At 47.9% G+C, this 27,059-nt stretch overlaps 1 protein-coding gene across 1 annotated transcript in view; it reads right to left on the minus strand.

The window, feature by feature from the left end:
- Positions 1 to 776: 776 nt before the first annotated feature.
- LOC126540678 (DNA (cytosine-5)-methyltransferase PliMCI-like) overlaps positions 777 to 27,059 on the minus strand; it is a 194,573-nt gene continuing 168,290 nt past the window's right edge. Inside the window, exons 30-33 of the mRNA XM_055076227.1 lie at positions 26,388 to 26,551; positions 12,957 to 13,179; positions 2,492 to 2,608; positions 777 to 1,004 (exon numbers count right to left, since the gene is read on the minus strand). Of these exons, the coding sequence (XP_054932202.1) occupies positions 930 to 1,004; positions 2,492 to 2,608; positions 12,957 to 13,179; positions 26,388 to 26,551 (579 nt within the window). The 3' untranslated portion in view covers positions 777 to 929. The remainder of the gene's footprint in view (positions 1,005 to 2,491; positions 2,609 to 12,956; positions 13,180 to 26,387; positions 26,552 to 27,059) is intronic.

Consider the following 27,059-nt stretch of genomic DNA (forward strand, 5'->3'; position numbering starts at 1 on the left):
TTATATTCTTAATAAAATAAAAATAAAAGTGGAACTAAGCACAACTATCCTGCCGGCGGGAGTCGCACCCACAACGTCTGCATAACATATTTGGGGCTCTACCTATTAAGCTACAGTACGGCCTGCTATTTGATCACTTTATTGGATATTAACGTAGATATATTAAAATCCTAGTTTTGTTAAAATTAGTCAGTGCCACTGACCTGCAGGCATTTAGACGTTTCACAACTCTCATTTCACTTTAAGAAATACAATGCAACGGTAATAAGAAATAAAAGAATACTGCAAAGCCTTTTTAGCTTGAGCCTCGTTAATACAAATAATTCACCCTCATCCTCTGGTCCCGGCATTACCTAATGAAATCAAATCTTCGTTAATTTGGACATATTTGGCAAAACACCGGTTAATTCGGACAAGTGCCTGAGCTCGGCGACTGTGGAGCGTGCAATGTGCGACGCAGAAAGCAAAAGCTGCGCTAGCGATCCACCGAAACGAAACGGCGGAGTCCGCATTGCCATTGTCATCAGTGGAAATCGTACTTGTACATGTACTTGAACGCTAAAAACGCCTGATCGCTTTGCACCAATTCATGCCTTTATAGCATTTATTTTTATGCTTACCAGCAAGCACAATACCACATTGGCCAAGTTTTTTCATAACTGTGTAGTCGCCATCCACGATCGCGTCGATAGCGCCCGCAGTTTCGCCCGCAGCGGTTGCGGCAAACAATAGTTTCGTTTTTATTCGGTGCGTGCGTTGGCCACATGCCTTCCAGACTGTGTTTTTCTTGTGGTCCCGATGACTTCGAATTAACAAGGTTTTACTGTAATGTATAGAGGATCAATGCAAACAAGAAAAAAATATGAATGTTCACAATAATAATATGTCTGTGGCCCGACGCTATGACCAGACAAAAAAATATTTTGGAATCAAAGGGATGACAGTGACTTGATGATCTCCTGACCAATAGCTGCTGCGAGAGGGGGTGGCACAGCATTGCCGACCTGCATCAAGAAAAAGTGAGTATACAAGTGTGTGCATGGGGGTGCCGCATGCTTTAAAGTAAAACGAATTAGTAATATTATAAGGGCATTAGCTCTTGTAGATCATTACCAGCATGTAGCCAAAGATAAAACAGCTTTATCAATTGTCAAATCAGCATTTGAGCAGATGTGTGATAATTTTGTGCACATCAGTGGCAGCACTGTCTGTTGTCACCTATAGCTTAAAACTGGGGGGAATAGACAAAGAGAGCTTCGCTCAAAAAAAATTTCTGCTGATCCAACGCACACATCAGAATCTATGCGAAGCAGTTAAGTGCTATACAACCAAATGCAGTGCACACAATTGCTTTTATTTGCATCACATGTGATGTGTAATCTAATTAATGTTTTTGTCTATGCATTGCACGGGTCACAACTTTAATGTCATGCAATGTTCATGTTTATGCACTACACCATGGGTGCTCAAAGTGAGTTCCGCAGAACCCAGGGGTTCCGCAGGCCCTTCCTCAGGGTTCTGCAAGCCACTGATAAATTTTCCCTGGTTTCACGTTCACCCAGTGGCTAAGACGGCAAACAGGAGGTGCGCTAGATCCAAGGCATCTCAATTACCAATGCCCGAGTGCCAAAAAGCACATTGCCATGCGTAACAGAAACGCACAAGCTGTGCAATAAATCTACCAGCAGCTTTTAGCCACCCAGCCTCCAAAAATGGGCAGTGCAACTAGGCTTTTGGACATTGAATCTCGGAGGCTGTAACTTACCACCATGCACCACCAGGGCAATGTGCTAATACTGGTTAACTTAATTTTCTTTTTATTGTCCCTTTAAGACATTCACCAATGGCACTGTACACTGATGAGGAGGTAAGCATGAAGTATCTATTCTAACAAAGTTACCACGCACACTAAAATGCCACCTTACTTTGTTGTGTCTAGCAGGCCAACTTAGTCCTCCTTTAACCATCACTGCCCTCTTTCTTCTTTTTTTTTCGCTACTTTTGAGATAGGTAGCCTTGCCTCGCACCTCTCGCCACCCAGGTCTCTCTCTGCCTTCTAACATATACAGCTTACGACGCAAGAACCAGCATTTCCTCTGATTGCATGCTGGCTCTTGGGATCCGATTTCAAAGTGCACTGGCCTCAGAGTCAAAAGGTTGCGGGCCAGATTCATGACTGGATAACACAACAGTGGCTATTCTCACTGCAGGGTTGCAGGGTTTTTGTCCATTTAGCAATAGCTCACAAATAACCATGGACAGTTTTTAGCAAGATCAGCCAGACAATGTGAGCTTGGCGAGACCGCACACGACTGCATGAAATTGTCAAGAACTGCATGAACACATTTCAAGATCACACTAATCTTCCTTGATGAGAATTTCCTGCTTAACGTGCTCACTGTGAGAGGTCTGCTTAAGCCCCAATCTTGGTGCATGGCACATATCACTTTAATAACATGCTGCAGTTCAGATGGGCACAAGTGCAATTTACCTGCATGTACTTGTCACAGACAGATCCCACAAACACAAAGTCATCAGGGAAGCCCTGGACACGGGCATGCTCTCGAACAGTCAGCAGCCTGTTCTGTGATGGGTGCAGCACTGCAAACTGAAAAGATTGTGCATTGTCACTTTCAGCACTGTTTGCTATGTATGAAACAGAGAACAAAGATGCATTGTGACTCTGTGGGAAGCGTGGGGCACATCTGCGAGCTGATAATCAGATTCAGTGTATTACAGTCAGGTATTGCAGATAATGATAACAATGTTTAGGTTCTGTTATGTAAATTGTGTCATATTCGTGAGCTGTGGGGCTCTATATTGTGGAAAGGAAGACAAATTTGTACAATTTAAACTTCACTCTCAGTTTTGTCAGTGCTGTTGCAATCGCACCTCTGCCACCAGCTGTTGTAATCGCACCGCTGGCACGAGTTGTTGCAAACTCAGCGCTGACACCCGTTGTTGCAATCGGGTCGCAAGCCCCAAGGGTAGCGTTGGCCTGGCGGCCTGGGGCACTGGAAGCATCCGAAGGTCTCGGCAAAGCATGAGTCGACTGGTAACAGAACAACTGGTTTATTCTAACATCGCAAAAGAGCGGGCGGTCAGGTCGACCGAAGTGAAAGACGGGAGAGCACGTAACTCGACAGAAGAAATCGGAGCCTCTCTCTTGGCGTCCGGGGGCAGCTGCTCTTATACTTTCGCAGTTGAGGGCAAGAAGGAAGACCTCGTGACGAGACCACGTGACGGCGGGTACGGACGAGCTGAGATACATGTTGAGACGAGTGTAGTGACTCAACCGCCGGCCGGGCGCCGGACAGACCTCCTCGCTTCACACTTGGGGAGCTCCTCTCCCCGGCTGCCGCGCTTTGACAAGCGTGGCACACACACACACACGCACACACTAAGACACGTGGCACTGAAACACGCCTGGACGCGCTTGGCGGGGAGGCGTATCGGCGGCGCTGAACGGGCCAAAATGTCCGCCGCTTTGAACGAAGCCCCGGCGTCCGTTGCATCCGCGCCGGCTATACCGCGCGTCGTAGGCGAAACGTAACAGACCGCCCCGCCGGGGGAAGGAGATCCCGATGGTCAGGGGACTGCATCCGCTGTCCGGAGGGATGTCGCTCGATGATGCACATAACCGAAGTCGGGCGTCCGTCGGCGTTTCTTGAGCGCAGCGCACGGAGAAGGCCTCGTTCTCTCGTTCAGGTTCACACAGGACACTGCAATGTGACTTCGGGAGAGTTGACATTTTTGTTCTCGTTCCCGGCAAGCGTTAGAACTACGCCGAAAGTCAACCGCTCAGTCAGCAAGCACGGCACAACCCTCACTAAGCCCTGCCAGGCTCTTTCCCTTTTATACTACTGCCTAGTTCCTTACAGTAGTTTAGCAGCACTCAGAACGCGTCCATAAATCGGAAAATTGCACTAGAAAGCACATCATCACTTTGAAACACTACACAAAAGCAATATGTTAAAAATCCTGCCTCAGGAAGAAAAACATCAGTAACAAACAATTTTGAGGCTGATTCCCACGTTAGGGGCTTCGACTTAAGCCATCGGCGTTACCGTTGAGACTCCCCTTTTTGTAACGCACCTCAAAGGAATGTTGTTGCAAAGCGAGGCTCCAGTGCAGGAGGCGGCCATTTGTGAAAGAGATAGTCTGCAGCCATTGGAGAGGGCAGTGATCTGTTTCGAAGCATGCGAAGCGGAGATCGCAGCGAGCGACCGTACACTAGCTCAGCTGGCGAAAACCCCGTAGCCGCATGCGGCGCGGTCTTTAATGCCAACGTCACCCCAGGCAGACACACCTCCCAGTCAGTTTGTTGTTCAAAACACAATGCTCTCAACACGCGCTTCATGACGGAGTGAAGCTTCTCAACGGAATTCGACTGTGGGTGGTACACTGAGCTGTGTAACAGCTTTACCCCACACCTTTCGAGAAAAGTTGTCGTCAAAGCGCTAGTAAACACTGTGCCCTGATCTGATTGGATTTCCGCAGGAAAACCAACTCGCGCAAATATGGACAGTAGTACATTGACTATCTCAACTGAGCTTAGTTCTTTAAGCGGCACTGCTTCAGGGAACTTTGTCGCTGGGCAGATCACAGTCAAAATGTGTCTGTACCCCGTGGCTGTTACCGGCAGAGGTCCCACTGTATCAATAACGAGCCGTCTGAAAGGCTCCGTAATGATAGGTACCAACTTCAACGGCGCCCTCGATTTGTCCCCTGGTTTGCCCACCCGCTGACAGGTGTCGCATGTCTTCACAAAGTGGTCTGCGTCCCGAAAACACCCTGGCCAATAGTACTCTTGCAAGAGACGGTCCTTAGTTTTCTTAACTCCTAGGTGTCCGGACCACGAACCCCCATGCGACAAGCGCAACAGATCCTGACGGTAGCACTGAGGCACGATCAGCTGATCGAACTCCACTCCCCTGCGGTCTAGATACTTCCGGTACAGGACCCCACCTCTTTCCACAAAGCGAGCATTTTTCTTGGCGATACCTTCCTTGACAGTGCAGCGTATGTTTTCTAGGCTGCCATCCTTCTTTTGCTCGGCTATCAAAGCCGACCGGCTGACTTTTAGCAACCTATTAAGTCCGTCTGACGTAGGCGCGATGAGCAAATCTGCAGATAGCTCTTCTAACTTTCCCGCATTGGGAATTTCCTCTCCAGTATCTGGTGCCTTTAACGCTACAGGCTCAATTTTATTCAGTTCGGGCGTGCTCTGAATACCAGCTTGCTGCGCTTCTGACTCTTTCTCATTGTTCGACAACGTCGGCCCCGCAACTACCGCCTTTGCAGCGAGCTCCCGAACCTTCGATCTGGTTAAGGCCTGAACGCTAGCCTCACCAAACAAAAGCCCCTTCTCGCGCAGGAGGTGATCGGACCTGTTCGAAAATAGGTACGGGTACTGGGGGGGCAGCATAGATGACACTGCCGCCTCCGTCTCAAGCGCTTCGAAAGGTCCTTCAATCAGCACTTTTGCTACGGGCAGACACACGCTGTGAGCTTCCACGGCTTGCTTGATCCATGCGCACTCGCCCGTGAACATATCGGGTTCTACGTAAGAGGGGTGAACTACATCCATTGTAGCTGCGGAATCGCGAAGCACTCGGCACTCTTTCCCGTTCACGAGGAGATCTCGCATGTAAGGCTCGAGAAGCTTCATGTTCTCGTCAGTGCTGCATAAAGACAAAAACACGACTTTTGTTTTAGTTTCTGGACACTGCGCCGAAAAGTGACCCGGCTTCTGGCACGTATAACAAACGCGCGCTTGCCTCGTCTCGAACCGCTTTCTGCGTTCGGCTTCGGTTGCCGCCGTCTCCTTACGTTCGGTCGGACTGCTTTCACTCGCATCCGCACTACGTGTGTCCCCCTTTGCTCTCATGGGCGTGAACTTTGGCCTCTCAAACTTGGAGCCAAATTCACCCTTTTGACCGTCCTTAGCTCCGCGAGCCCGACGCGTCACAAACTCCTCGGCTAGCTCAGCGGCTCGAGCCACCGTACTAACGTCTGGCCTATCCAAGACCCAGTACCGCACGTTCTCAGGTAACCGACTATAAAACTGTTCTAGCCCGAAACACTGCAGAACTTTCTCGTGGTCACCAAACGCTTTCTCTTCTTTGAGCCACTCCTGCATGTTTGACATAAGCCTGTAGGCAAACTCTGTATATGACTCACTTTTGCCTTTTTCATTTTCCCGAAACTTCCGACGGAACGCCTCCGCTGACAGCCTGTACTTTTTTAGCAGACTAGATTTCACTTTGTCGAAATCCTCTGCCTCCTCTCTATTCAAGCGAGCGACTACGTCGGCCGCCTCGCCGGGTAACAAAGTGAGCAAGCGCTGTGGCCACGTTTCCCGAGAGAACCCCTGCTTCTCGCACGTTCGCTCAAAGTTAACCAGGAACAAACCAATGTCCTCTCCAAGCTTAAACGGCCGCATCAGGTCAGTCATTTTGAACGATACTCGTTCTCCTGCACCGTGTGCCTGACTTCCATTACGAGCGCGTTCCATCTCTACCTCGAGACGCTTCATTTCCAAAGCGTGTTGATGGTCGCGCTCTTTTTCTTGTTGCTCTCGCTCTATCTGTTCTTTACGTTCACGCTCCTGTCTTTTTGCCCGCTCCTCAATGGTCTCAAGGCATTCCGACAGCTCGTCATCCTCAGCTTCTAACTCGAGAATAGCCCTTAGCAGTTCTGGTTTTCTGAGTTTGTCTGAGACATCCAGACCCAACTCTCTTGCAAGCTCCAGCAATATCGGTTTGCGCAACGACTTCAAATCCATGGCTGCTCTGAATGCTGCTTTCTCTACTGCCTACTATTGTCTTGCCGCAATGTAACCCGGCAGCAACGACAACCACAATTACCAGCTCTGTTTCTGACACTAACAAAAGCCTGGCAAAACTCAGTAGAAGAAAGTCCCGCACTCACCAAACCTCGCAGCCAAGAATTCAGCGCAGTCGTTCCGCTGCAGGCAACCAGTCATCACACAGGGCTCGTTGCACTGCTCCCGGATGGTCGTTGTGCTGCTCAGCATACAGTCAACTGCATCTCTTCGCTGCTGGCCTCCGTTGTCGCGATCTCACCGCTACCAGCCAGTTGTTGGAATCGCACCTCTGCCACCAGCTGTTGTAATCGCACCGCTGGCACGAGTTGTTGCAAACTCAGCGCTGACACCCGTTGTTGCAATCGGGTCGCAAGCCCCAAGGGTAGCGTTGGCCTGGCGGCCTGGGGCACTGGAAGCATCCGAAGGTCTCGGCAAAGCATGAGTCGACTGGTAACAGAACAACTGGTTTATTCTAACATCGCAAAAGAGCGGGCGGTCAGGTCGACCGAAGTGAGAGACGGGAGAGCACGTAACTCGACAGAAGAAATCGGAGCCTCTCTCTTGGCGTCCGGGGGCAGCTGCTCTTATACTTTCGCAGTTGAGGGCAAGAAGGAAGACCTCGTGACGAGACCACGTGACGGCGGGTACGGACGAGCTGAGATACATGTTGAGACGAGTGTAGTGACTCAACCGCCGGCCGGGCGCCGGACAGACCTCCTCGCTTCACACTTGGGGAGCTCCTCTCCCCGGCTGCCGCGCTTTGACAAGCGTGGCACACACACACACACGCACACACTAAGACACGTGGCACTGAAACACGCCTGGACGCGCTTGGCGGGGAGGCGTATCGGCGGCGCTGAACGGGCCAAAATGTCCGCCGCTTTGAACGAAGCCCCGGCGTCCGTTGCATCCGCGCCGGCTATACCGCGCGTCGTAGGCGAAACGTAACAGTGCCCTGTGCTTTCTGTACATTTCATGCACAGCATTTTATTTTGTGACAACTGCTCTTGCTCGGTACTGATATGGCATTTCAGCAGGCTTTGTTGAGAGTGGGAAACAGAGAGGCTAGCATGTAGGTTCCTTCTGCACAAGAATGACTTATGTGCTTACTTTCTGCAACAAATGACATTATGATTTGAGAATGTGAGGGATAGCACTTATAAAAGGTGGTCTTGACCAGGCGTGCCTACCTAAAAAATTTCTAAATGCTATGTCGACGCCAAGGAGTATGAAAAATTGGTGGAAATTTGTTGACTCCTTATTAAAAAATTTGCAGACTGTTCTGCAAGGGCAGCTATTGCATAGGCAAACAAAGATGTTATGACGTTTATTCATGAAATATTCAGGTAATGGTGGCCAAAATTTTAATGGGTGTGCAAACAAAATTGTGAGACTGAGTCGAATATGAATCTAATAGTGCAAGAAGCGAAATTATTCGAATTCTTTTCAAACAATTAACAGCCGTTTTCACAATTAATGTACAATGATGTTCTTATCCTTGTATTCATAATGTTACCAAGTTTTATTTGTCATTGCATTGCCCATTATGAAGAGTTGTTTATTAAAAGCACAACTGGAGAAATGGGAACAAAAAAGCAGTTTGTTTGCCTTAGAGAGAGTGAATAATCGCTTATAGCTGGCAATGTCTGGCTTCCTGAGTGATGTAGCCTGAGTCACTAAGTGAGCTCTGATGTTTTATGCCTACACCAAGCTCGCGGGGACTAAATTTATTGTATTTCTGGTCCAATTTTATGCTTGACTGCGCATAGTTGACATTCTGAAATATTCAAAAGCTATTAAAGAAATATTGGTATTTACGAACAGTGACTGTTCGATTCGAGGGCCAAATCGAATAGGACATAGTTAGATTTGTTATTTAAACATTTCGTACATATTTGCACTCATCCCTAAATATTTTGGATGCCTTTACACGTTGGTTCTGTGGATAGGAGGCACTTCTGCGGTAGCCCCATGCAATTTAGCTGGTCTAAAAAATCAAGTTCTGTAAAATCAGTTAGTGACTGCATTTCTACTGTCTTGAAATTACATTTTTCCATAAAAATGAAAAATTGTAAAATTAATGATGTCATTATGACAACTGCAAACAACTGTAAATATCACCATTTTGTGATGATAGTTTTTCCGTAAACTGGAGATAAATGAAAATTGTAAAATTATTTATGTGCATTATGAGAATCGTAAACAAGCTGTAAGTACTGGCATTATATGTAGTATGAAATCATGAAAGTCAGCAGGTTTGACATAATGAATAACATTTTCGTCAGCAGTGAGCATCAGCCCTGTGTCTATGTGTGCCTACCGACTTCACCTTTTCCTGCTTTCTACTTTCAGTAACAGACCATAACTCTGGCTGACACCTACAGTCTCTTGTGCGTTATGGTGCTTTATGCCATGTCATAAAGTGCAAATAATGGTCTGTGCTGAGTGTTTTGCCATTTAAAAGCACTGGAATTCAAGAGTGATTTCATGGTAATTGAAAAATAGCATAATTAATAAACTTCAAATGAAACTTTGACAGTACTTTTGAATAATAAAAGTTTGGCCTGAGTCAAAAGAAATATTAAACATATTTGTGCACTATTTACTCCATACCTTGAATATTCCTACATCACTCTCAGTACAATATAGACAATTTATTCACAGCAGGTAATTATGAAAATGCAATAAAAATTTTCATAATATATCTACTTGATGGTGGACTTCTCTCTATCTTACTTTTTTTTATTATTCCAGTTTACCAGTACATAATCTTCGTAAACCAAATAATGCAAGCTGCAAGTGTTACAAATGCCCCCCCAACATGAGCCCAGCCTTCCCTGAAAAATAAAAATAGAAAAGTAAGACAGAACTGGCAACTAATTACACAATTTAGAGCAAGAAGATACAGCAGCAGTGGAGCAAATATACAGAGCTATCAACAGACAGCAGAAGTACAACAGTGCGAACATAATTGACTGAACAGTTTATGGACACTTTTCTTTCTTATAGCATTTAACTGACCTTTTGCTATGATGATTCAAGCAGTGCCGAGTACAAATTTGATGTGTGCGGTATTACATATGTATTATTTTCGGGAGGCTGTAAATTTTATGAGATTTGGAAATGTGACACAGTCAACTTTCGTTCGTTCAACCCTGATGGGCCAACGAAACTGGTCGAATTATCTAGCGGGTCTAATTAAACAAGAGACACCATAACACACCTCTGATTCATTTGGCAGTACAATCGACTGCTGTTAACTTCACCCCCCCACGGGATTAACGAAATTGGTCAATTAAACAAGAGGCAGAAAAAGCACGAAAACACACCACCAATAACTCACCAACATTTGCCCCGATTTTAACGTGTACCCAAATCTAACACATACACGCTTTTTATAGGTTAAAAGTAGAAAACTAACCTAAAATTTGTATTAGAGCTCTGAAACAAGGGATAAATTGAATGTGCACTTAATTTGTTAGCAAGAAAAATGTAGCATGCCTCAGATTCTGTCTATGAGAAAAGGACAAAACCATCAAACTTTGCCTTCACAGAATGGAAATATTTTACTTTGTGTTCATTGTTATAACTCTCAGACAGCACTTTATTGCTGTCTAGGAAGAACCACAATATGTTGTCCTCTGTATGGTCTAGAGTGCGCTTCGATATTCTGGATTTATCAGACACTATAACAATCACAAACGGGACGGAATGGTGGCCAATGCTTAGACTAACCACTTTGCTGGTTAATTCTGTGACACATGCAATTCTCAAGAACGCTAAGTGCCCTTGACGTGACCTGTTGCTGCTAGCTTAGCCTGCAAAATAAACTTATTGTATCATGTGCTTTCATAATCGGACTGAAAGCGGCACATTGTTAGGTTATGGTTGGCATCTCGTGATGGCAATGGCTATGATGTTGTCTAGGTTGACTCTGATGGTAGGCTGTTGCGAACGCAATTTTAATTTCATATCAGTTTGCATCGTCCAAGCAATTTGCGAATGAATTTTCTTGCAAAATAAAGGAATGCATTAGAATCGCCAGAATACTGTAATAATTAATCGAGTTAAGCTTTTCACTTTAAAACGATCCTGGGGCAGGCCGGCAGATGACGTGTGTTAGACACATTCACCGTACCCTAACTGCCGCCAAGATGGACGCTGCCATTTTTGCAGTCACCACTGCAGTCACCATGGGGGTCGGGTGTATGCCTGATGAGCAGCCAAGTTGAAATTATCCAGCGAAGGCTAATTCCAGGATCAAAATAACAAAAGTTTAGTCTCATAAAATTTGTATGGGCGCCAGCCACAACCTTCAGTCAGGATCAAATTAACCAGAGTCAAATTAACCGAAGTTTACTGCATCTGTCCCAATTCTAACCTGTCCACAAACTGAACACGCATCCACATTTTATAGGTTCAAAAAAGAAAACTAATGTAAAAAATGACGATGGGGAACTTAAAGAAAGTAAAAATCAAATGCACACTCAATTTTTAAGCAAGAGTAGAAGTTGCAGTTTCACTTAAAGGGTGATGCACCGACAGCAATAGCAAGGTTCTGAGTCGTGCTTGAACTCCTCAGGCGGTGTTCTGATTATATGCAGGTGTAACTATATACACAGATGCAACACATGCGGGTGCGGCAAAATTTCTACCACCCTTAATATCTTTGATATGCCACGTAGGGCCTGTAATGGCATCGTGCGGGCGCCTCTGCACTGCCCATTAGGAGCGCCGTCAGTGAAATCACATCGCTTCAGATTGTGAGTGCTCATATTGTCTTGCACTTTTTAACACTGAGGAAATTTAGGATAAAAGGCATGGGCTGTGAATGAAATGGTTCTTTAATTTTGTTTGCACACTGAAATTCTTAATAGTTTCAAGGAATAATTCAGTCAGAAACTTAAGACTTTGAGAAACTTTGGCGGTTGATATATGCATGTACATTACCTTGCATATACGGCATGGATAAACATATAGCATACATATACATAAACATATACGGAACATCACAGTGATTGCGAAAATTTACCTGGGGTGTCCATATATGTAATTGATTTCACAATAAAATGTAGCATGCCTCTGATTTCAGCAATAATACAAAAATGAAACTAGTGAACATTTCCTTCACAGAATCGAAATTAATTTACTTAATCTCAGACAACATTTTATCACTGTCTATGAAGAACCACTACATGTCCTCGCACGGTCCATATCGTGTTTAATATTCTGAATTTATCAACGGCTACGTAACAATCGCAAATGAGATGATGGTCTATGCCTAGCTAGACTAACCCCTTTGCTAGTTCATCCTGTAACACATGTGACTTCTTGCCACTAGCTTAACATGTAGAATAGCTTATCGTCTGAATGTGCTTTCATAGCAAGTGGCCCATTGTTGTCATGCTATGCAAGAAATCGTTCTATTAGCACCAGCGTTTACATCTTGTGATAGCAATGACAACGCTGGCTAGGCTGGCTCTGACGGCAGGCTGTTGCAAACACTGCGAACACGGTTTCAAATTTAATTTCATATTGGTTTGCCCCGCCCAAGCAATTGTTGAACGAATTTCCTCGGGAAAAGAAAGGCGCTCATTAGAATCGGGTAAATTAGTAACAATTTATTGTGAGTTACCATTTCTTATTTAAAATCTTCCTCGGCAAGACAGAAATAGGCGTTTTTGACAGGAGATAATGAATTCTTGCTGTATTCATTGCCCCCCAAGCAACGTCATGGCAGATGATTCAGCTATTGTAGTCACCCCTGCAGTCACCATTGGGGTCAGACGTGTGCATCGTGACCAGCCAAGTTTGAATTATCCAGCAATGGTTAATTCCATGATAGAAATAAAGGCTCCATAGCAATGTACAAGTGTCAGCCAGTTCCTTTGATTGGGATCGAGTTACTAAAGTTGAATTAACGGAAGTCTATTGTATTGTGCTTGCCTTAAATAGTAAATTTAAGTGGCTGTAACTTGTTTATTTCTAAGCTAAATTTTTTTTCTCTGAGAAATCCCTATACATCTTTGTTGCGTGATAACAGGGAAAGACGAGATTCGTGTCAACAGGCTGTTAGTAATGGCCACCAGAGAAAATTCTAAACAGGAATACTTTTCTGGCCTCTCACCTTGCAAGGGCTTGGAAGAGTGGTGACAGTCCCCATGCAGCTGTCCCAGCCAAGTCGTGCGTAGGCTTTATCCAGCGCGCCCTGTGCAACCCTCTTGCCAGCCCTGTGCACCAGTGTCCAAGGAACCAATGTGCACTTCTGTGCAGCTGGCAGTGGGTCGCACTTGCCTCCTGCCGCACATGGGCACACACCCTGGATGCCCTTGTCATATGTCTTGAGAGTCCTGCACCATTATAAAGTAACAAATAGATTCAAACCTTGCCACAGTAGCTTAGAGGCTGACATTGCACTGCTGAGCTCGAGGTTGCAGATTCAATGCCAGCGGTAGCAGTCGCATTTATATGCAAAAACGAAAATGCAAAAGCACTGATGTGCTTAGATTTAGGTGCACCAAGTGGTCAAAATTAATCCGGAGTTCTCCACTGTGGCGTGCCTCATAATCTTATTTATTGCATGTAAAACCCCAAAAGTTAAAACTGCATCCAATTTGACATAAAGCAAAAATATGGACAAGCAAGAAGATTAGTGAATGATGGTGGATACTCAGCATGGTGCCAATGTTTTGATGGGTATCCTTGTTGTTATCAAGTCTGTCTGCTGACAGCAGTAGTCCTTAAAGGCAGCTAGTTTCAAATATAGATGCGGCCACAATGGGACCAACCATGGGTGAGAGAGATAGAGAGAGAGAGAGAGAGAAGGCGAGGAAAGACAGGGAGGTTAGCCAGTGTAAGTACCTCTTGGCTACCCTGTGCTGGGGAAAGGGGTAAAGAGAATAAAAGGAGAAAGAAAAAAAAAGAAACAGAAAAATTCACACACTGTAATGCAATGCTATGCACGACAACATTCAAAGACGGTCGCACAATTCACATGTCCTTAAAAACTTCAGCAAAACCCTTAAGGCCTTGAGTGCCGAAGCCCGTCTGGACGAGTGTCCTAGAACTTTTTCTTCTGTGAAGGGGCGATTGTCCAGTTTTTCGAACGCGGTCACGAGCACTTTTCTTGGCACATTGTAACTGGGACAATCACAAAGGAGGTGCTCGATTGTTTTCTCGCAGCCCCACGTGTCCCAAGTAGGTCTGTCGGTCATTACAATGCGGAAGGAATAGGAGTTGCTGAACGTCACGCCGAGCCACAGGTGGCACAGAAGTGTTGCTTCTGCTCGTGGTAACCCTAGTGGAAGATGGAGTTGCAGACATGGATCTAATCTGTGGAGACGTGCGTTGTGAATTCATTGGTGCTCCACAGATTCTGCGTAAGCTCGCGTGCGAGGGAGCGAAGACTTGTGGCTGCATCTGTTCTTGACAGTGGTAACGGTATAATATGGGTACCATCGTGGGCCGATCAGGCAGCATCATCCGCACTGTGATTTACGGAGATTCCGCAGTGACCTGGTATCCACTGGTAGATGATGTTGTGCCCCTTGTCAATTGCGTGATGGTGGAGTAGTTGCTTGTCTGCGACTAATTGCACATTAGGTCCTTGGTTGAAAGGGGACAGCAGACACTGGAGAGCTGCTTTCGAGTCACAAAAGATGGACCATGAAAGTGGTGATTTGGAACCAATAAACTCCAGAGCAGCACAGATAACTGCGAGTTCTGCAGCCATCGATGATGTAACGTGAGACGTCTTGAATTTGATGGTGACAGATTAAGCGGGAATTACCACTGCTCCAGCTGAACTATTAGAGGAGACAGAACTGTCCGTGTAAATGTGGGTGCGTTCATTGTGCTTGTCATGTATGAATGAAAGCACTGTTTCTTTGAGGGCGAAAGATCACATCTCCATTTTCTTTTTTTGATGCGCGGAATGACTAGAAGAACCTGGAGTGGATGGAGGCACCACAGCGGTAGAGATGGTTGCGCTACAGGTGTGAAGTTTGATGGTAAAGTTCCATGGTTGGCGGCAATAATCCTGCTAAACACTGAACGAGGTCGTGCGGCAGGAAGGGAAGTGAGATGATGCAATGGAAGTCGGGCGAAGTGCCTGATGTGCATCCTTCAATATGCGTATTGATGAGGTGGTCACGTGCAATGGCTATTGTTTCTGCCATGGATGCAAATCTGGGAAGGTCAAGACAAATTCGCAGAGCTTGAGCTTGCACAGACTGGAGGGAACAGAGGTTGGTCTTGCCGGTCCCACCCAGCACAGGTAAGCTATAGCATACGAGACCCAGGAATAGTGTGTTATAGAGTTGGAGCATCGCACTCAGAGACGTACCCCATGACTTTTGTGCAAGAAATCTGAGCATGTGGGTTATCATGGCTAGTTTCCTTTTTAGGTAGGAGATATGAGGACTCCAGGAGAGGTCTCAATCTATTATCACTCCTAGAAAGCGGTGCATCTTCTCATAGGCAATAGGCTGTCCATTAATTCTGACAATGTATGGTTTCATTGCTTGGTGCGTGAAAGCGACCATACAGCACTTCTTGGAGGACACCTCCAGACCTCGTGCTAAAAGATAACCCTGATGTTAGTGTGGCCACGTTTTGAAGTCTGGCGTGCACCTGGGGATGCGTCACTCCCGATGACCAAATACATATACTGTCTGCATAGATCGACACATGGACAGATTTCGGAAGGGTATGAACCAGGTCGATGAGCACGAGGTTAAATAGAGTGGGGCTCAAGACTCCTGTCGTACGACATGGTAGGTGTTGTGTTGTGATGATGTACCATCCTCTGTTTGCACAAAGAATGACCTGTCCTTCAAGTAGCTGAAAATCCATCAAAAAACAAGGCTACCTAGGCCGACATCGCCCAAAGCATCCAGGATGGAACGATGGGTTATGTTGTCATAAGCGCCTTTAACATCCAGGAACATCCCCACTGACAGTCTCCTTAGGCTTTTTTAGTGCTGAACAGACTAGACAAGATCTGTGACGTCTACAGAAGAGCGTCCGCATCGGAAGCCTGCCATAGCGTCAGGGTATAACTTGCAGTGTTCTAGATACCACTCTAGACGTGTAGAGCGCTATCCTCTCCATCACCTTTCCTAGACAACTGGCCGGAGCAATGGGACAATGTGAGTGAGGTGGATTCTGCTGACACACACAAAAGAGTCATTTGTAACATCCTGCACTGCTTTATTCTAACAGCCCATTCACACACATAGTGCTACAGTGCTGTCTGGACAGTTTCCAAAATGTGCAGGGGCACAGAGAAAGCACATAAGAATAGAAAAAATTTAAATTGTGGGGGTTTTGTGTGCCAAACCTATGATATGATTATGAGGCATGCCATAGTGGGGGACTCCAGATTAATTTTGACCACCTGAGGTTAATGTGCAGGCAATGTACAGTACACATACATTTTTGCATTTCACCCTCATCAATATGTAGCTGCCATAAAGAAAGCACATCAATTCAGGTGCTGGGAGTTAATTAAATCACGGAACTTCACATACTTCCGTTTCCACCATAGAAAGCACAAAACATCACTGCGGGTGAAGACTTTGGGGAGCTTGAAGAAAAGTTGACCGTCACGCTCAATTAGTGACAGTGATGAAAGATAGGGGGACACTTAAGCTGTGCCTTTTAAGGGTATGATGCGATAGCTTAATTGTTCCCTTCAGTGGTTTCTTGAGAAAGCGTTTCTTGAACACGTTGTTTGCAGCTGCACACCGTCTTGTATGCTGCTCCATTAAGTGGCCCTGTTCCGAGCTCGTTGGTCAGCTTCATCCTGCTGCTTCAGCCGCTTAGCATCCGTTTGTTGTTCTTGCAATGCAGGGTCCTTTTGATGCCTAAGCCACTTGACCTCCGCCTTTCGCTCTCGCAGTGCAGGGTCTTCTTGACGCTTCAGTCCCTTAGCCTCAGTTCGCTATTGAGCTCCTGTTGGTCGCGATCAAAATCCGTGGTTTGTGATGCGAGGCTTCGCTTCTGGCATTTCGCCACAGTTTCCCATGCACGCAATTCGACATCTGTGCATCGCCTTCAACACTGACATTCTGTGCGATCAGCATTGGTTTGCGCTTTCTCCGCACCTGTCTTCTGTGGTCTACCTGGACGCCAAGGCGGTGGTACAGATGGGCCAGCACACACTTCAGAAGACGGCCCAGCATGAGGTACCGACAACGGCGCAGCACATGACGCCAAAGATGAACCAGGCCCATTATCCATTGCAGAACTGGCTGCAGCGTGGTGGCAAGAAGCTACCAAACTGCACTGCAGTTGTGCAACCCCTCGACCAAGGAGTTATCATGAACTTTAAGTCGGGCTACCGCGCAAGCATGTAATCGACTGGATTCTGCTCAATCTGTGCATGAAGCGAGAGTCCATGATCGACTTGTACATGGCGATCGAGATGCTACAGGCTGCTTGGATGGCTGTACCAACAAGCACGATCGCCAATTGCTTCCGGCATGCCTCATTTGGCGTCAGCAGCGGCGGTTACAGCGAAAATCTCGGTGCTGCCGCCAATGATGGAGCCGCGGGCAACCAAGCCCTAGCGTCATGGAACGCTCTCCTTGACGCTGGCATTGTGTCCGACTGCGACACCTTCGGCACGTACGGCAGTGCCGATGTTGACGCCGTGACAATAGAAGAGCTAGGAAATTGTGCACGCGATGACGGGGATGCCTAATGATGACAGTGACGAATGTGGTGACAACAGCCCGGAGCCTAATATTGGTGAACCCGATGTACCGACGCCCGCACAAGCGCTGGATGCGGCAGACCTGCTGCGCCTCTTCTTTGGCACTCACGATGACGGTGAGGACAGACTCGAAATAGCGGCTGCAGCTGAAAAAGCCATCATTCGCCTCTAGAAGAAGCAGCAAAATCTATCAAGGACTGTTTTTTCTGTGGAGTGAACCACCAGCTGGTGTGCTGTTGATCGATCAGTGATGAGCCGCTTGGTGTGAATAAAGTAGCAATTTCTTGTTGCCTTTTTTTTGCTTGTTTTTTTCCGTGCTACGGCCGTTTTCCTTTTTTTTTCGTGGCGGGCTGCTGTGAGATCTGGTGGTGAGTAGATTCCCTCTTGCTTGCTAATTGTGGATAGAAATAAATATTGGCTATAACGGTTATAATGGTTATAACAAAGTAATTACGACCCTCCTTCGTTATAACGAGGTTTTACTGTAAGGTTTACCTTATAAATTCAGATGGTTATAATCCATCGCATGACTGTGTCATGGGTTTCTCGACTCGCAGTGGATGCCGCCGCCTTTTCCGCTAAACAGAAGCCTTAACGCTGTCACATTAATATGTTGCATATTGCACACAGTAACAATAGAAGATGCAGTAAAGGCTCAAAGTTGTACAGGAACAATATACTCATCACTGCTGGGATAAAAAGCAGGTATTGGTGCATAGCTGAAACACCCAGGCCTGGCCTGAGCTTGAAAAAGGGGGAGTTGGGTATCCCAAGCCTTATGCACAAAGTGGGCCAGCTATGTGTTTACGGGTAAGCCACAAGTTGTTGCTTAAAAATAGACATGCATCATCCAGTACGAGCAACTTGACTAATACGGAGCACCTTTGAACCTTTGACCATAGCAATCACAAATGGTACCACCGGTTTGTTGCAGTGAAATCACTAGAATTCACACGAACATAGTAACTATAACTGAACCTACTGTGAAATGCTACCTTCTGTGTGAAACACTCGTGCAGGCATTGGTCAAACAGTGCACATGAGAGCTGTAGTATAGTGTCGCCCCCTGTCAGATCTCTGTGTCATCGTACATGTATGTTTTGTAGTTGTTTAGCTAGATGGCGCACCCCCCTTCTGTCATGTGACAAGCTTGGACCAATCGGGAGGTGTCATCTAGCGTGTGAAGCCTTTATAAGTAATAAACGGCCGCGGGTCGGCCATACTGGGCTTCTTCGATTTTCCACTTCTGGCTACCCGCGGGCTGCCAGAGCCAGCCAGAGCGCCTTCGTTTTTCTCGGGTTGCTCCGCCCACCACGCGACGCACTTCCGCCGGGCGTTCGTTTTGCTCGGGCTGGACGGTTCTGGCTACCCGCGGGCTGCCAGAACCTGCCAGGACGATTTTGGTCTGGCTGCTCCCTGGAAGTTCTCTGGCTAGCAGACGACTAAAGGAGGCGATGGGCGCTCGCCGCCATCTTTGCTGGGACTTCACGGATTGCAAGGCGGGCGCTTGAGGACTTACATTTACCTCGCTCAGCCGACTGCCTACTGTCACCTTTGGATTTCCTTACTTCTAGCGTTATCTTTTTAGGTGCTAACGCTCCGTTCCGCATCGCGAAGCGGTGTGATACGAGCCGTGGTGAACCGCTTGAAGCTTTTGTGTGTGTGTGTATGTGTGTGTGTCCCCTGATTGCTTCTTCGCGACGGTGAACAGAGCGCCGCGCTCTCATGCGTGCATGTTAACTGCATCGTGTTCCACGCAAGTTGTAGACGCTCATTCACACATTGCGGTACATTTTGGGTTCGTCTTTCACTGGTGGCTTTCCTTTTCACATATCTCGCGTATGTATATCTCTCCTTTCTCTCCAGTTAGCGAATGCTTTGCAGCTAGCCCGCGTTCGCTCCGTCTCTCCGTCGTATGCTTAGGTGGCAGCTCGAAACCGATATGTGTTCGAACTGCAGGCCGTTGATATAATACACTGATTGCACTCGGTACATTAGACACACGTACATTGGCTTATTGCTCTCATGATTGCGACCAATGTTTTTCGTGTGAAACGTTTCGCTGGTCACAGGCAACGTGCATTTTCATGCGCCAGCCGCGTCCCCAGCTCCTTGGGGTCAAAATGAGAAGCACCATCAGCCACAACAAACTTTCTGAAATCGAAGCCCATGCAAGCAGGTCGGCGCGAAGTTTTACGCGTATGAGACGTACCCGATAACCTGCTTTTTCATGTCTTGTGATGACACAGCGTCAACTCATCAATTCGTTGGTGGGCGACGTGATCGCTGCGAACAGGGATCCTCGAGCTATCGCTTTCGAGTATACAATCACGATTTCGCGTCTTGTCATCCGCCGTGTCGTTGCGCTGTTGCGCGTTGCGCTGCGCAAGGCGAGGTTGGCCCAGTACGCGTCCTGCGCCGAGTCGCGCGAAAGTGATCGTATTCCTGAATGCAACCATATATTTTCAAGCTGGTAATGCATAAATGGGCCGACTACGCCGAGCGCGCGCCGGCCTCGCCGGGCGCTGCCATGCTGGTAGCATGTTTACATTTGGCCAGCTGTGCCGGCGTTCAATTTTGCAAACTTCGGTCAGGTTCGGGTTGTCTTGGGATCCCAGCCAACGCGACTTCCTGTCAGAACCGGAACTAGCTGGCTGCCATCTGGCTGCCAGCGGGCTGCCAGAACTGCGAAAATCGAAGAGGCCCACTCTATGGGTCGGCAGAGTCTTCATTCCGGTTTTCATCGGGAGCAGTTAGCTCCATGTCTGCTTCACTGCGCCGGCGCTAGCCACGCGTTCGCCGGTCGGGGCCCCCCGCTTGCCTGCCGCTGCCGACACAACATCTTTTGGCGACGAGGATGGGATTCCCGCAGCGGTTCCGACCGAAGCCCCGGGAAACCAACGAGCTTCGTAAGTGAAGCGACCCTTCCCGTGTCCGCACGGCAGGCAAACGCCGCCGACGCACTTGGCGTCGCGAGGCTTCCGAGCCTAGGCCTTCTCGCCCCCTTTGTTCTTCCTTGCCCATTCCTGCGGCGAGCTCCGGCTTGCCTCCTGCCAGTGGCGTAGCAACAGGGGGGGCCGGGGGGCCGTGGGCCCCGGGTGCAAGATGCCAGTGGGGGGGTGTCATATACGCCTGAAGACACCCCTCTTTCCGCCGGCTTGACTGGGCGCAAATTGCAAAGAATGTTCCGGTATCCAGTAGCCCGAGCTCATGCACCCGATGCGTTGCGCCGCAAAATTGTCGGCTGCAGCTCTATCAACAGCCCACGAAATAATTGCACGAATGTGCGGGCTGAAAAATTTAATTCGCGAAATGGTCGCTAAACTACTCGCTTTAGCGGAACGTTTCATGTGGGGTGCGCTCGTGCTGTGCGTTCATGCTGGGAGCAGGAGTCGCTAAACATACAGTGAGGCGTTGTAAGTCGTTGGGGCTCTTGGGTCGCTCTTCCGTTCAGAACGCGCAGCGAAGACGAACAAAGACAGCAGCAAGAGGGCGTTCAACCAGCGCGCCCGGCGCTCGCGTTTACGGCGAAGCGTTCGTTGAGAGCGACGTTGCATAAGTGGGGTCGTCAAAAGTCGCGAATGGGATTCTCTGGATCGTCTTCAGACTCGGTTCGGCCGAAGAGTTTGGCGGCGTATGACTCGACAGGCTGTAGTCGCGGGCCCGCCGCGATGTCCGGCTCGCTTTTCCCCTCTCCCGCTCGCTCCGAGAAGCCGCTGCGAAGCCTGCCGTTATGTTTCACGCTTTCCTTCTTACCTTCGAAAGTTTCAGAAAACTGTTGTTGTTGTGCGACTTCATGTCACAAGTACAGTCTCTGTATCAGCTGCACAGAATTTTATTTAAAGAAAAGGTGAATTTTGTAAGGATATTTCCCGATCGAGATTCTATGAAGTTATGTCTTTTTGTGACTACTAGGAACTCGGTAGCGCGAAAAATATGGCAGATAGGTAATAACCATATCCTGAATAATGCCGTAATTAGTACTTATAGAGCAAGCACTTCAATTCAAGAATTCAGGACTCAAAGTCATATTATTAACTCAACAAAAGCTTCTTAAACAAAATCGTTTTGGGTGCTACAACCTACAGTACTTCGGCACTGCGGGCGGCGCCCAGTATATGGCAGCAGCGAAAGAAATATGGAATAGTGGACCAGTGACGTTGATCCCTTAATCCTCTCCATTGCCAGTGCAAACCAACAGTAGTGCAAACTTTCACTGGCACGGGCTTCATTGCGGCCTTTTCTTTCTTTTTTTTATAGTGACGCCAAGAATCGGCGCGAAGCGTGCTCTATTCTGTTCCCAATCTTCCGGTGGTGCCGCAGCTCGGATAATCACGTTTGTCCGTATAGCAGCAAATGAAAAATAAAGGCTTTATTGATCAGAATGAAGAGAACTCGTAATCGTCATAGCATTGGCGCCCGCGCAGCGGGGAGGCAGGTAGCGTTTTCTAATAGGGTGGGAAGGTCAGCGTCACTGACAATTTAATTTTCGTTTTCGTTCAGGGCTGCGTGCCATAGTACCTACGACGATTTTTGTGAAGTTGTTGTTGGGCAAGATATGAATGTCGAGCTTCAATTTTTCAAATGCAATATTGTCGCTAAAATTGGTAGTTAAAACTTTATTATAAAGATATTTTTGTTACTTGTACGTGAGTCATATTTTCCCCGATGCCGCATTTGTATTGGCTGCCAAGCCTTACAGTCTGACAGAAGATGTGCACATAGGCTTATCACACGTTATCAGTGCAGCACGCTGTGTTATTTGGAGCAGCAAAAACAGCGTGTATATTTGCTGCATTCGCGATCTCTGGGAAAGAAAGCGAAGGAGAGGGGGACCCGGGGAACGTGCGCGGTATTCAAGGCGGCTGTACTGGTGCTGAAACCCGGAAATTGTCGATATCCTCGCCTTCCTCGACTACATCAGGGGGGGGGGAGGGGGTGACAGAAGACCTATGGGCCCCGGGTGCCAGACGACCTAGCTACGCCACTGCCTCCTGCACTGTCTCCTGCACGCTACCGGGCATGGCGTCTTTCACGGCGAACCTTCCCGTTTTTCTGGAATAGCCCGGGCCACCGTTAATCCCTTGGTATCGCTGGAAAAAAAATTTTAAGGCCCACCTCGAAGCGGCCGGCGGTGGCGACTGGACGGACGCGCGACGAGCGTCCGCGCTCGTCAGCGCTCTCGGGTGTGAGGGACAACGGAAGTACTTTGCAGACGAGGAGCAGGAAGCAGCAAGGCAGTTAACCAGCGCAGCGTCAGCTTCAAGCGAAGCAGCAAGGCAGTCGACCGGCGCAGCGTCATCGTCAAGTGATGCGGTCCCGCCAGCGTCAGAGTTCCAGAAACTCTTGCAGCGGCTTGACCGGCTGTTCGCCGAGTCAACAAATGTCCTGGTGGAAAGGCACGAATTCACCAGTCGAAAGCAGTTCGAGGGAGAAGGATTCCTGGAATTCGTGACCGCATTGAAGGAGAAGGCGGTACAGTGCAACTTCGGCACAACCTATGACGAGCGCGTCCGAGACCAAATCATACATGGGGTAGCGAACGTCAGCGTTCGCGAAAAGTTGCTGGCTCATGGCGAAACCCTGACCCTGGACAAGGCAGAAGAAATTGGACGCTCGTTAGAAGCCTTGCATCGAGCGAACTGCGCGTTCGGCTCCGAAAATGTTCGAAGAATTGAGGCACCTCAACTTCGCGTTCCGTCGACGGGCCAAGATGGCCGACTTCTTCCGGGGAGCCGCCAAGATGGCCGACGTAGTCCGGGAGGCCATGAAGATGGCCGACTTCTTCCGAGAAGTCGCCGAGACGACCGACTTCTTCCGAGAAGCCGCCGAGAGGGCCGGCATTTCGCACATGGCTCCTCCGGGAACCGTGGTGCATGCGATCGGTGTGGCAGCACCAAACATATTGCAACGTATAGGAATTGTCCAGCAAGGAACCGGCGGTGCAACGCCTGCCACACGTTGGGCCATTTTGCATCAGTATGCCGAAAAACCCGTACTGTTCAACACGTCTCTTTCGCAGAGACGCTCTCTTCAACTTCCGCAGGGCAGCCGTCCGCGTCTGTCTTGACGGTAAGCGCTTTCGAAACTAAAAAAGATTTGCAAGTTCCGGTCGTAGTGAACGGCGTCTCCATGCGACTGCCGGTGGATACGGGAGCGTCTGTCTCATTGATGACGGCCGAAGATTTTGGAAAGCACTTTGGTCGACAGCACAGACTGTCACAAACAGTGGACTTGAAAAATTTCTCCAAGCAACGCATCGACATTCAAGGCCTGTTTCAAGCCACTGTCCAGTTTTTCCAAAGGTCATGTTCTGTCACGTTCCACGTAACGACTACAGGAACATCACTGCTGGGTTTAGACGCCATCCAACGCTTGGGCATACAGATCGACGGTACGTCGCTGACATGTCGTCTACCATCGCTTCCTTCAGTACAGAGCCCCACAGGTGTGCCTCCGGATTTTTATCACCTTTCCAGTGACGAGTTGGGCCTCGTCAACAAATTTGTGCACCGAATTCATCGGCAGCAAGATGCGAAACCAGTATCTTCAAAGTTGCGCCGACTACCCCTGGCCCTCCGTGACCAGGTCACACATGAATTGCGACGTCTCGAGGACTGCGACGTCATCGAGCGCGTCGAGGCTTCCGAGTGGGTGTCTCCACTCGTGGTGGTGCGCAAGAAGGATGGAACCATGCGGCTCTGTGTAGATCTACGGGAACAGGACAGTCTTGTGTCTCAAGTTCAAGAAAGGGTCTTGCAGAAACAGTGGCAGACTAAACAGTACGTAGACAAACGTAGAGGTGCTCAGGCAACTCGTATCAAGGTGGGAGACACCGTCAGAATAAGATTTAACAGGAAAGGATTTTTTAAGTACAGTAAACCTCGTAAAGTCAAGGCCCAGATAGGACCATCTACTTTTCTACTCGGTGATGGGCAAACGTGGCATGTGTCTAAGTTAACCGTAGTGATGAAGGATCCAGCAGGTAGTACATTGTGTACAAGTAATAGGGACTTTGTGTACTCATATTCAAACTTGGATAGTCATTCCGATGACTTGTCTGTAGTGACAGCGTCTTCTCATAGTCATAAGCTTCAGTTAAGTTGTGCGTCTGACTGTATCACTTCCGAGTCTACACAGTCAGCAGTCGTCTCTGATTCCGTTGGGGAATTGGTAGCCTCCCAGGACTTGTTGAGACGTCGAGAGGAGCTTCCTGGGCAACCCTCTCCAGCTTTGAGCGACAACCACGTTCAGTTTTCCAACCAGGGGGAGGTAAATAATAGTGGGACGACTGGGTCTTTCAAGTCGACCGATACGCGTCGCAACCCCCAAAGTTCTTCTGAGGTACGCACGCGTCCTCATCGTGACAGAAAACTGCCTCCGTGGCTCGATGATTTTGTTTCTGTAGTGTAGAGTGTATTTCCGTCTTCGAAATGCCACGGCTAAGGGCCTCGTTGTGACATTTAGCAGACAGTCCACATGTTTCATTAACACAGGTATAAGATGTGCTCCTTGTTGCGGTGCAGTGAGTTTTGTGCCGTGTTCCTTGTCAGACTTTGTTTGAGTGACTGCCTGTGTTTTGGTGCCCAAGACTGGTGCGCGTGTATGTGAACTTGGGCGGGGATGGATTGAATTTGTTGTGGACTTAAGTGCGTGCTTTGTGTGCGACTGGTGGGCGTGTGTGAACGTGGGGGGGAACGAACTGAAATTGCCTTTGGACTTAAGTACGCGTCTTGTGTGCACGTTTCACTGTATGCTTGCTTTGTTTCCAGGGGGGGATGATGTAGTATAGTGTCGCCCCCTGTCAGATCTCTGTGTCATCGTACATGTATGTTTTGTAGTTGTTTAGCTAGATGGCGCACCCCCCTTCTGTCATGTGACAAGCTTGGACCAATCGGGAGGTGTCATCTAGCGTGTGAAGCCTTTATAAGTAATAAACGGCCGCGGGTCGGCAGAGTCTTCGTTCCGGTTTTCATCGGGAGCAGTTAGCTCCGTGTCTCCTTTACTGCGCCGGCGCTAGCCGCGCGTTCGCCGGTCGGGGCCCCCCGCTTGCCTGCCGCTGCCGACACAACAAAAACTTTTCCCCACTACAGCAGGACAGTGGTGCCATCTGTCACAACCACAATCAAAGGAACCTTTGACCATAGCAATCACAAATGGTACCACCGGTTTGTTGCAGTGAAATCACTAGAATGCACACGAACATAGTAACTATAACTGAACCTACTGTGAAATGCTACCTTCTGTGTGAAACACTCGTGCAGGCATTGGTCAAACAGTGCACATAAAAGCTTTTGCCAACTCTTCAGTAACCTGTGTCTCATTTTCAGACATATAAATCAGGTCACCAGAAAATGCACAGAAGCTTTTCATCAGAAGCATATAATGGCCAACCATGGCTACAAGGCTACTTACAGCAACACATTCCTACATGCTATCTTGCACAATTGCTGTTGCTTAAATTTCTTCTGTGATTTTGGTCAAACTGACAAAGCATTTCTTTTTTGGTCTACACACAGCCTACTTTTCTTGATTGAATCGAACATTACAGGACTGATATTCTTTTTCCCCCTACTTCAGAGAGCGGAGGGTCAGGAAGTAAAAGCTCTGCAGAGCTTGACAAGGTTTCCCAGCTTCTGTACAGTTCAGCTGCAAAGTACATTTCACAGCATGCACTCAAAACAAAGAATAACATCATGAAGTTTCCAGGAAAACATGCTTATATGGCAATTAGGGGTGACAGAAATGCAGCTGGGATATAACCAACAGCTTGCTGCTGGCATAATGCATTTGTGCACCCTGAAGGGTCCACAAAAAACCGTTTGAGAGCTGCTGCCTTACAAGATGCTGGTGTAAGTGCCGTCAGAGAGTCGCACTCTTATATTGGGCAGGTCCCTCCAGTTGGCACCCGGAAAAAGCGGAATGTGGTCCACTCGTGCTTGCATGAGGGGCGACAAAGTCAGCAATTCAAGGTCTCGAACGGGACCCTCCTTGCTGCCTCTGACCTGCAATGCCATTTACACATCACTGCTGAATGAGATACAGATGCGCAAACAGGTATAGAGTATTACCTAAATAGAAGAGCTAGGTTGAGTTGACTGTTATGTTTGCCTGCACTACTTACCCTGTTCTGTCTACAATAAAGCTGCAGTGCATGTCATCTGCGGTGACGTCACTCAAGAATGCTGATTTCACTACAGCAGGACAGTGGTGCCATCTGTCACAACCACAATCAAAGGAACCTTTGACCATAGCAATCACAAACGGTACCACCGGTTTGTTGCAGTGAAATACTAGAATGCACACGAACATAGTAACTATAACTGAACCTACTGTGAAATGCTACCTTCTGTGTGAAATATGAGCACGAATGAGCCATTAGTTTCAGTGGAAGAGTCATGTATACCTGGCGCTCCTACTCAAGCAACACTCAATAGCTAATGCAAGCTCTTGTACAAACACCATCAGGACTGTCTGGAGTGTAGGAGCAGCGCACTTCCTAGACCAGGAGCA

This window comes from Dermacentor andersoni, chromosome 2 (assembly GCF_023375885.2).
Source record: "Dermacentor andersoni chromosome 2, qqDerAnde1_hic_scaffold, whole genome shotgun sequence".
Lineage (NCBI taxonomy): Eukaryota > Metazoa > Arthropoda > Arachnida > Ixodida > Ixodidae > Dermacentor > Dermacentor andersoni.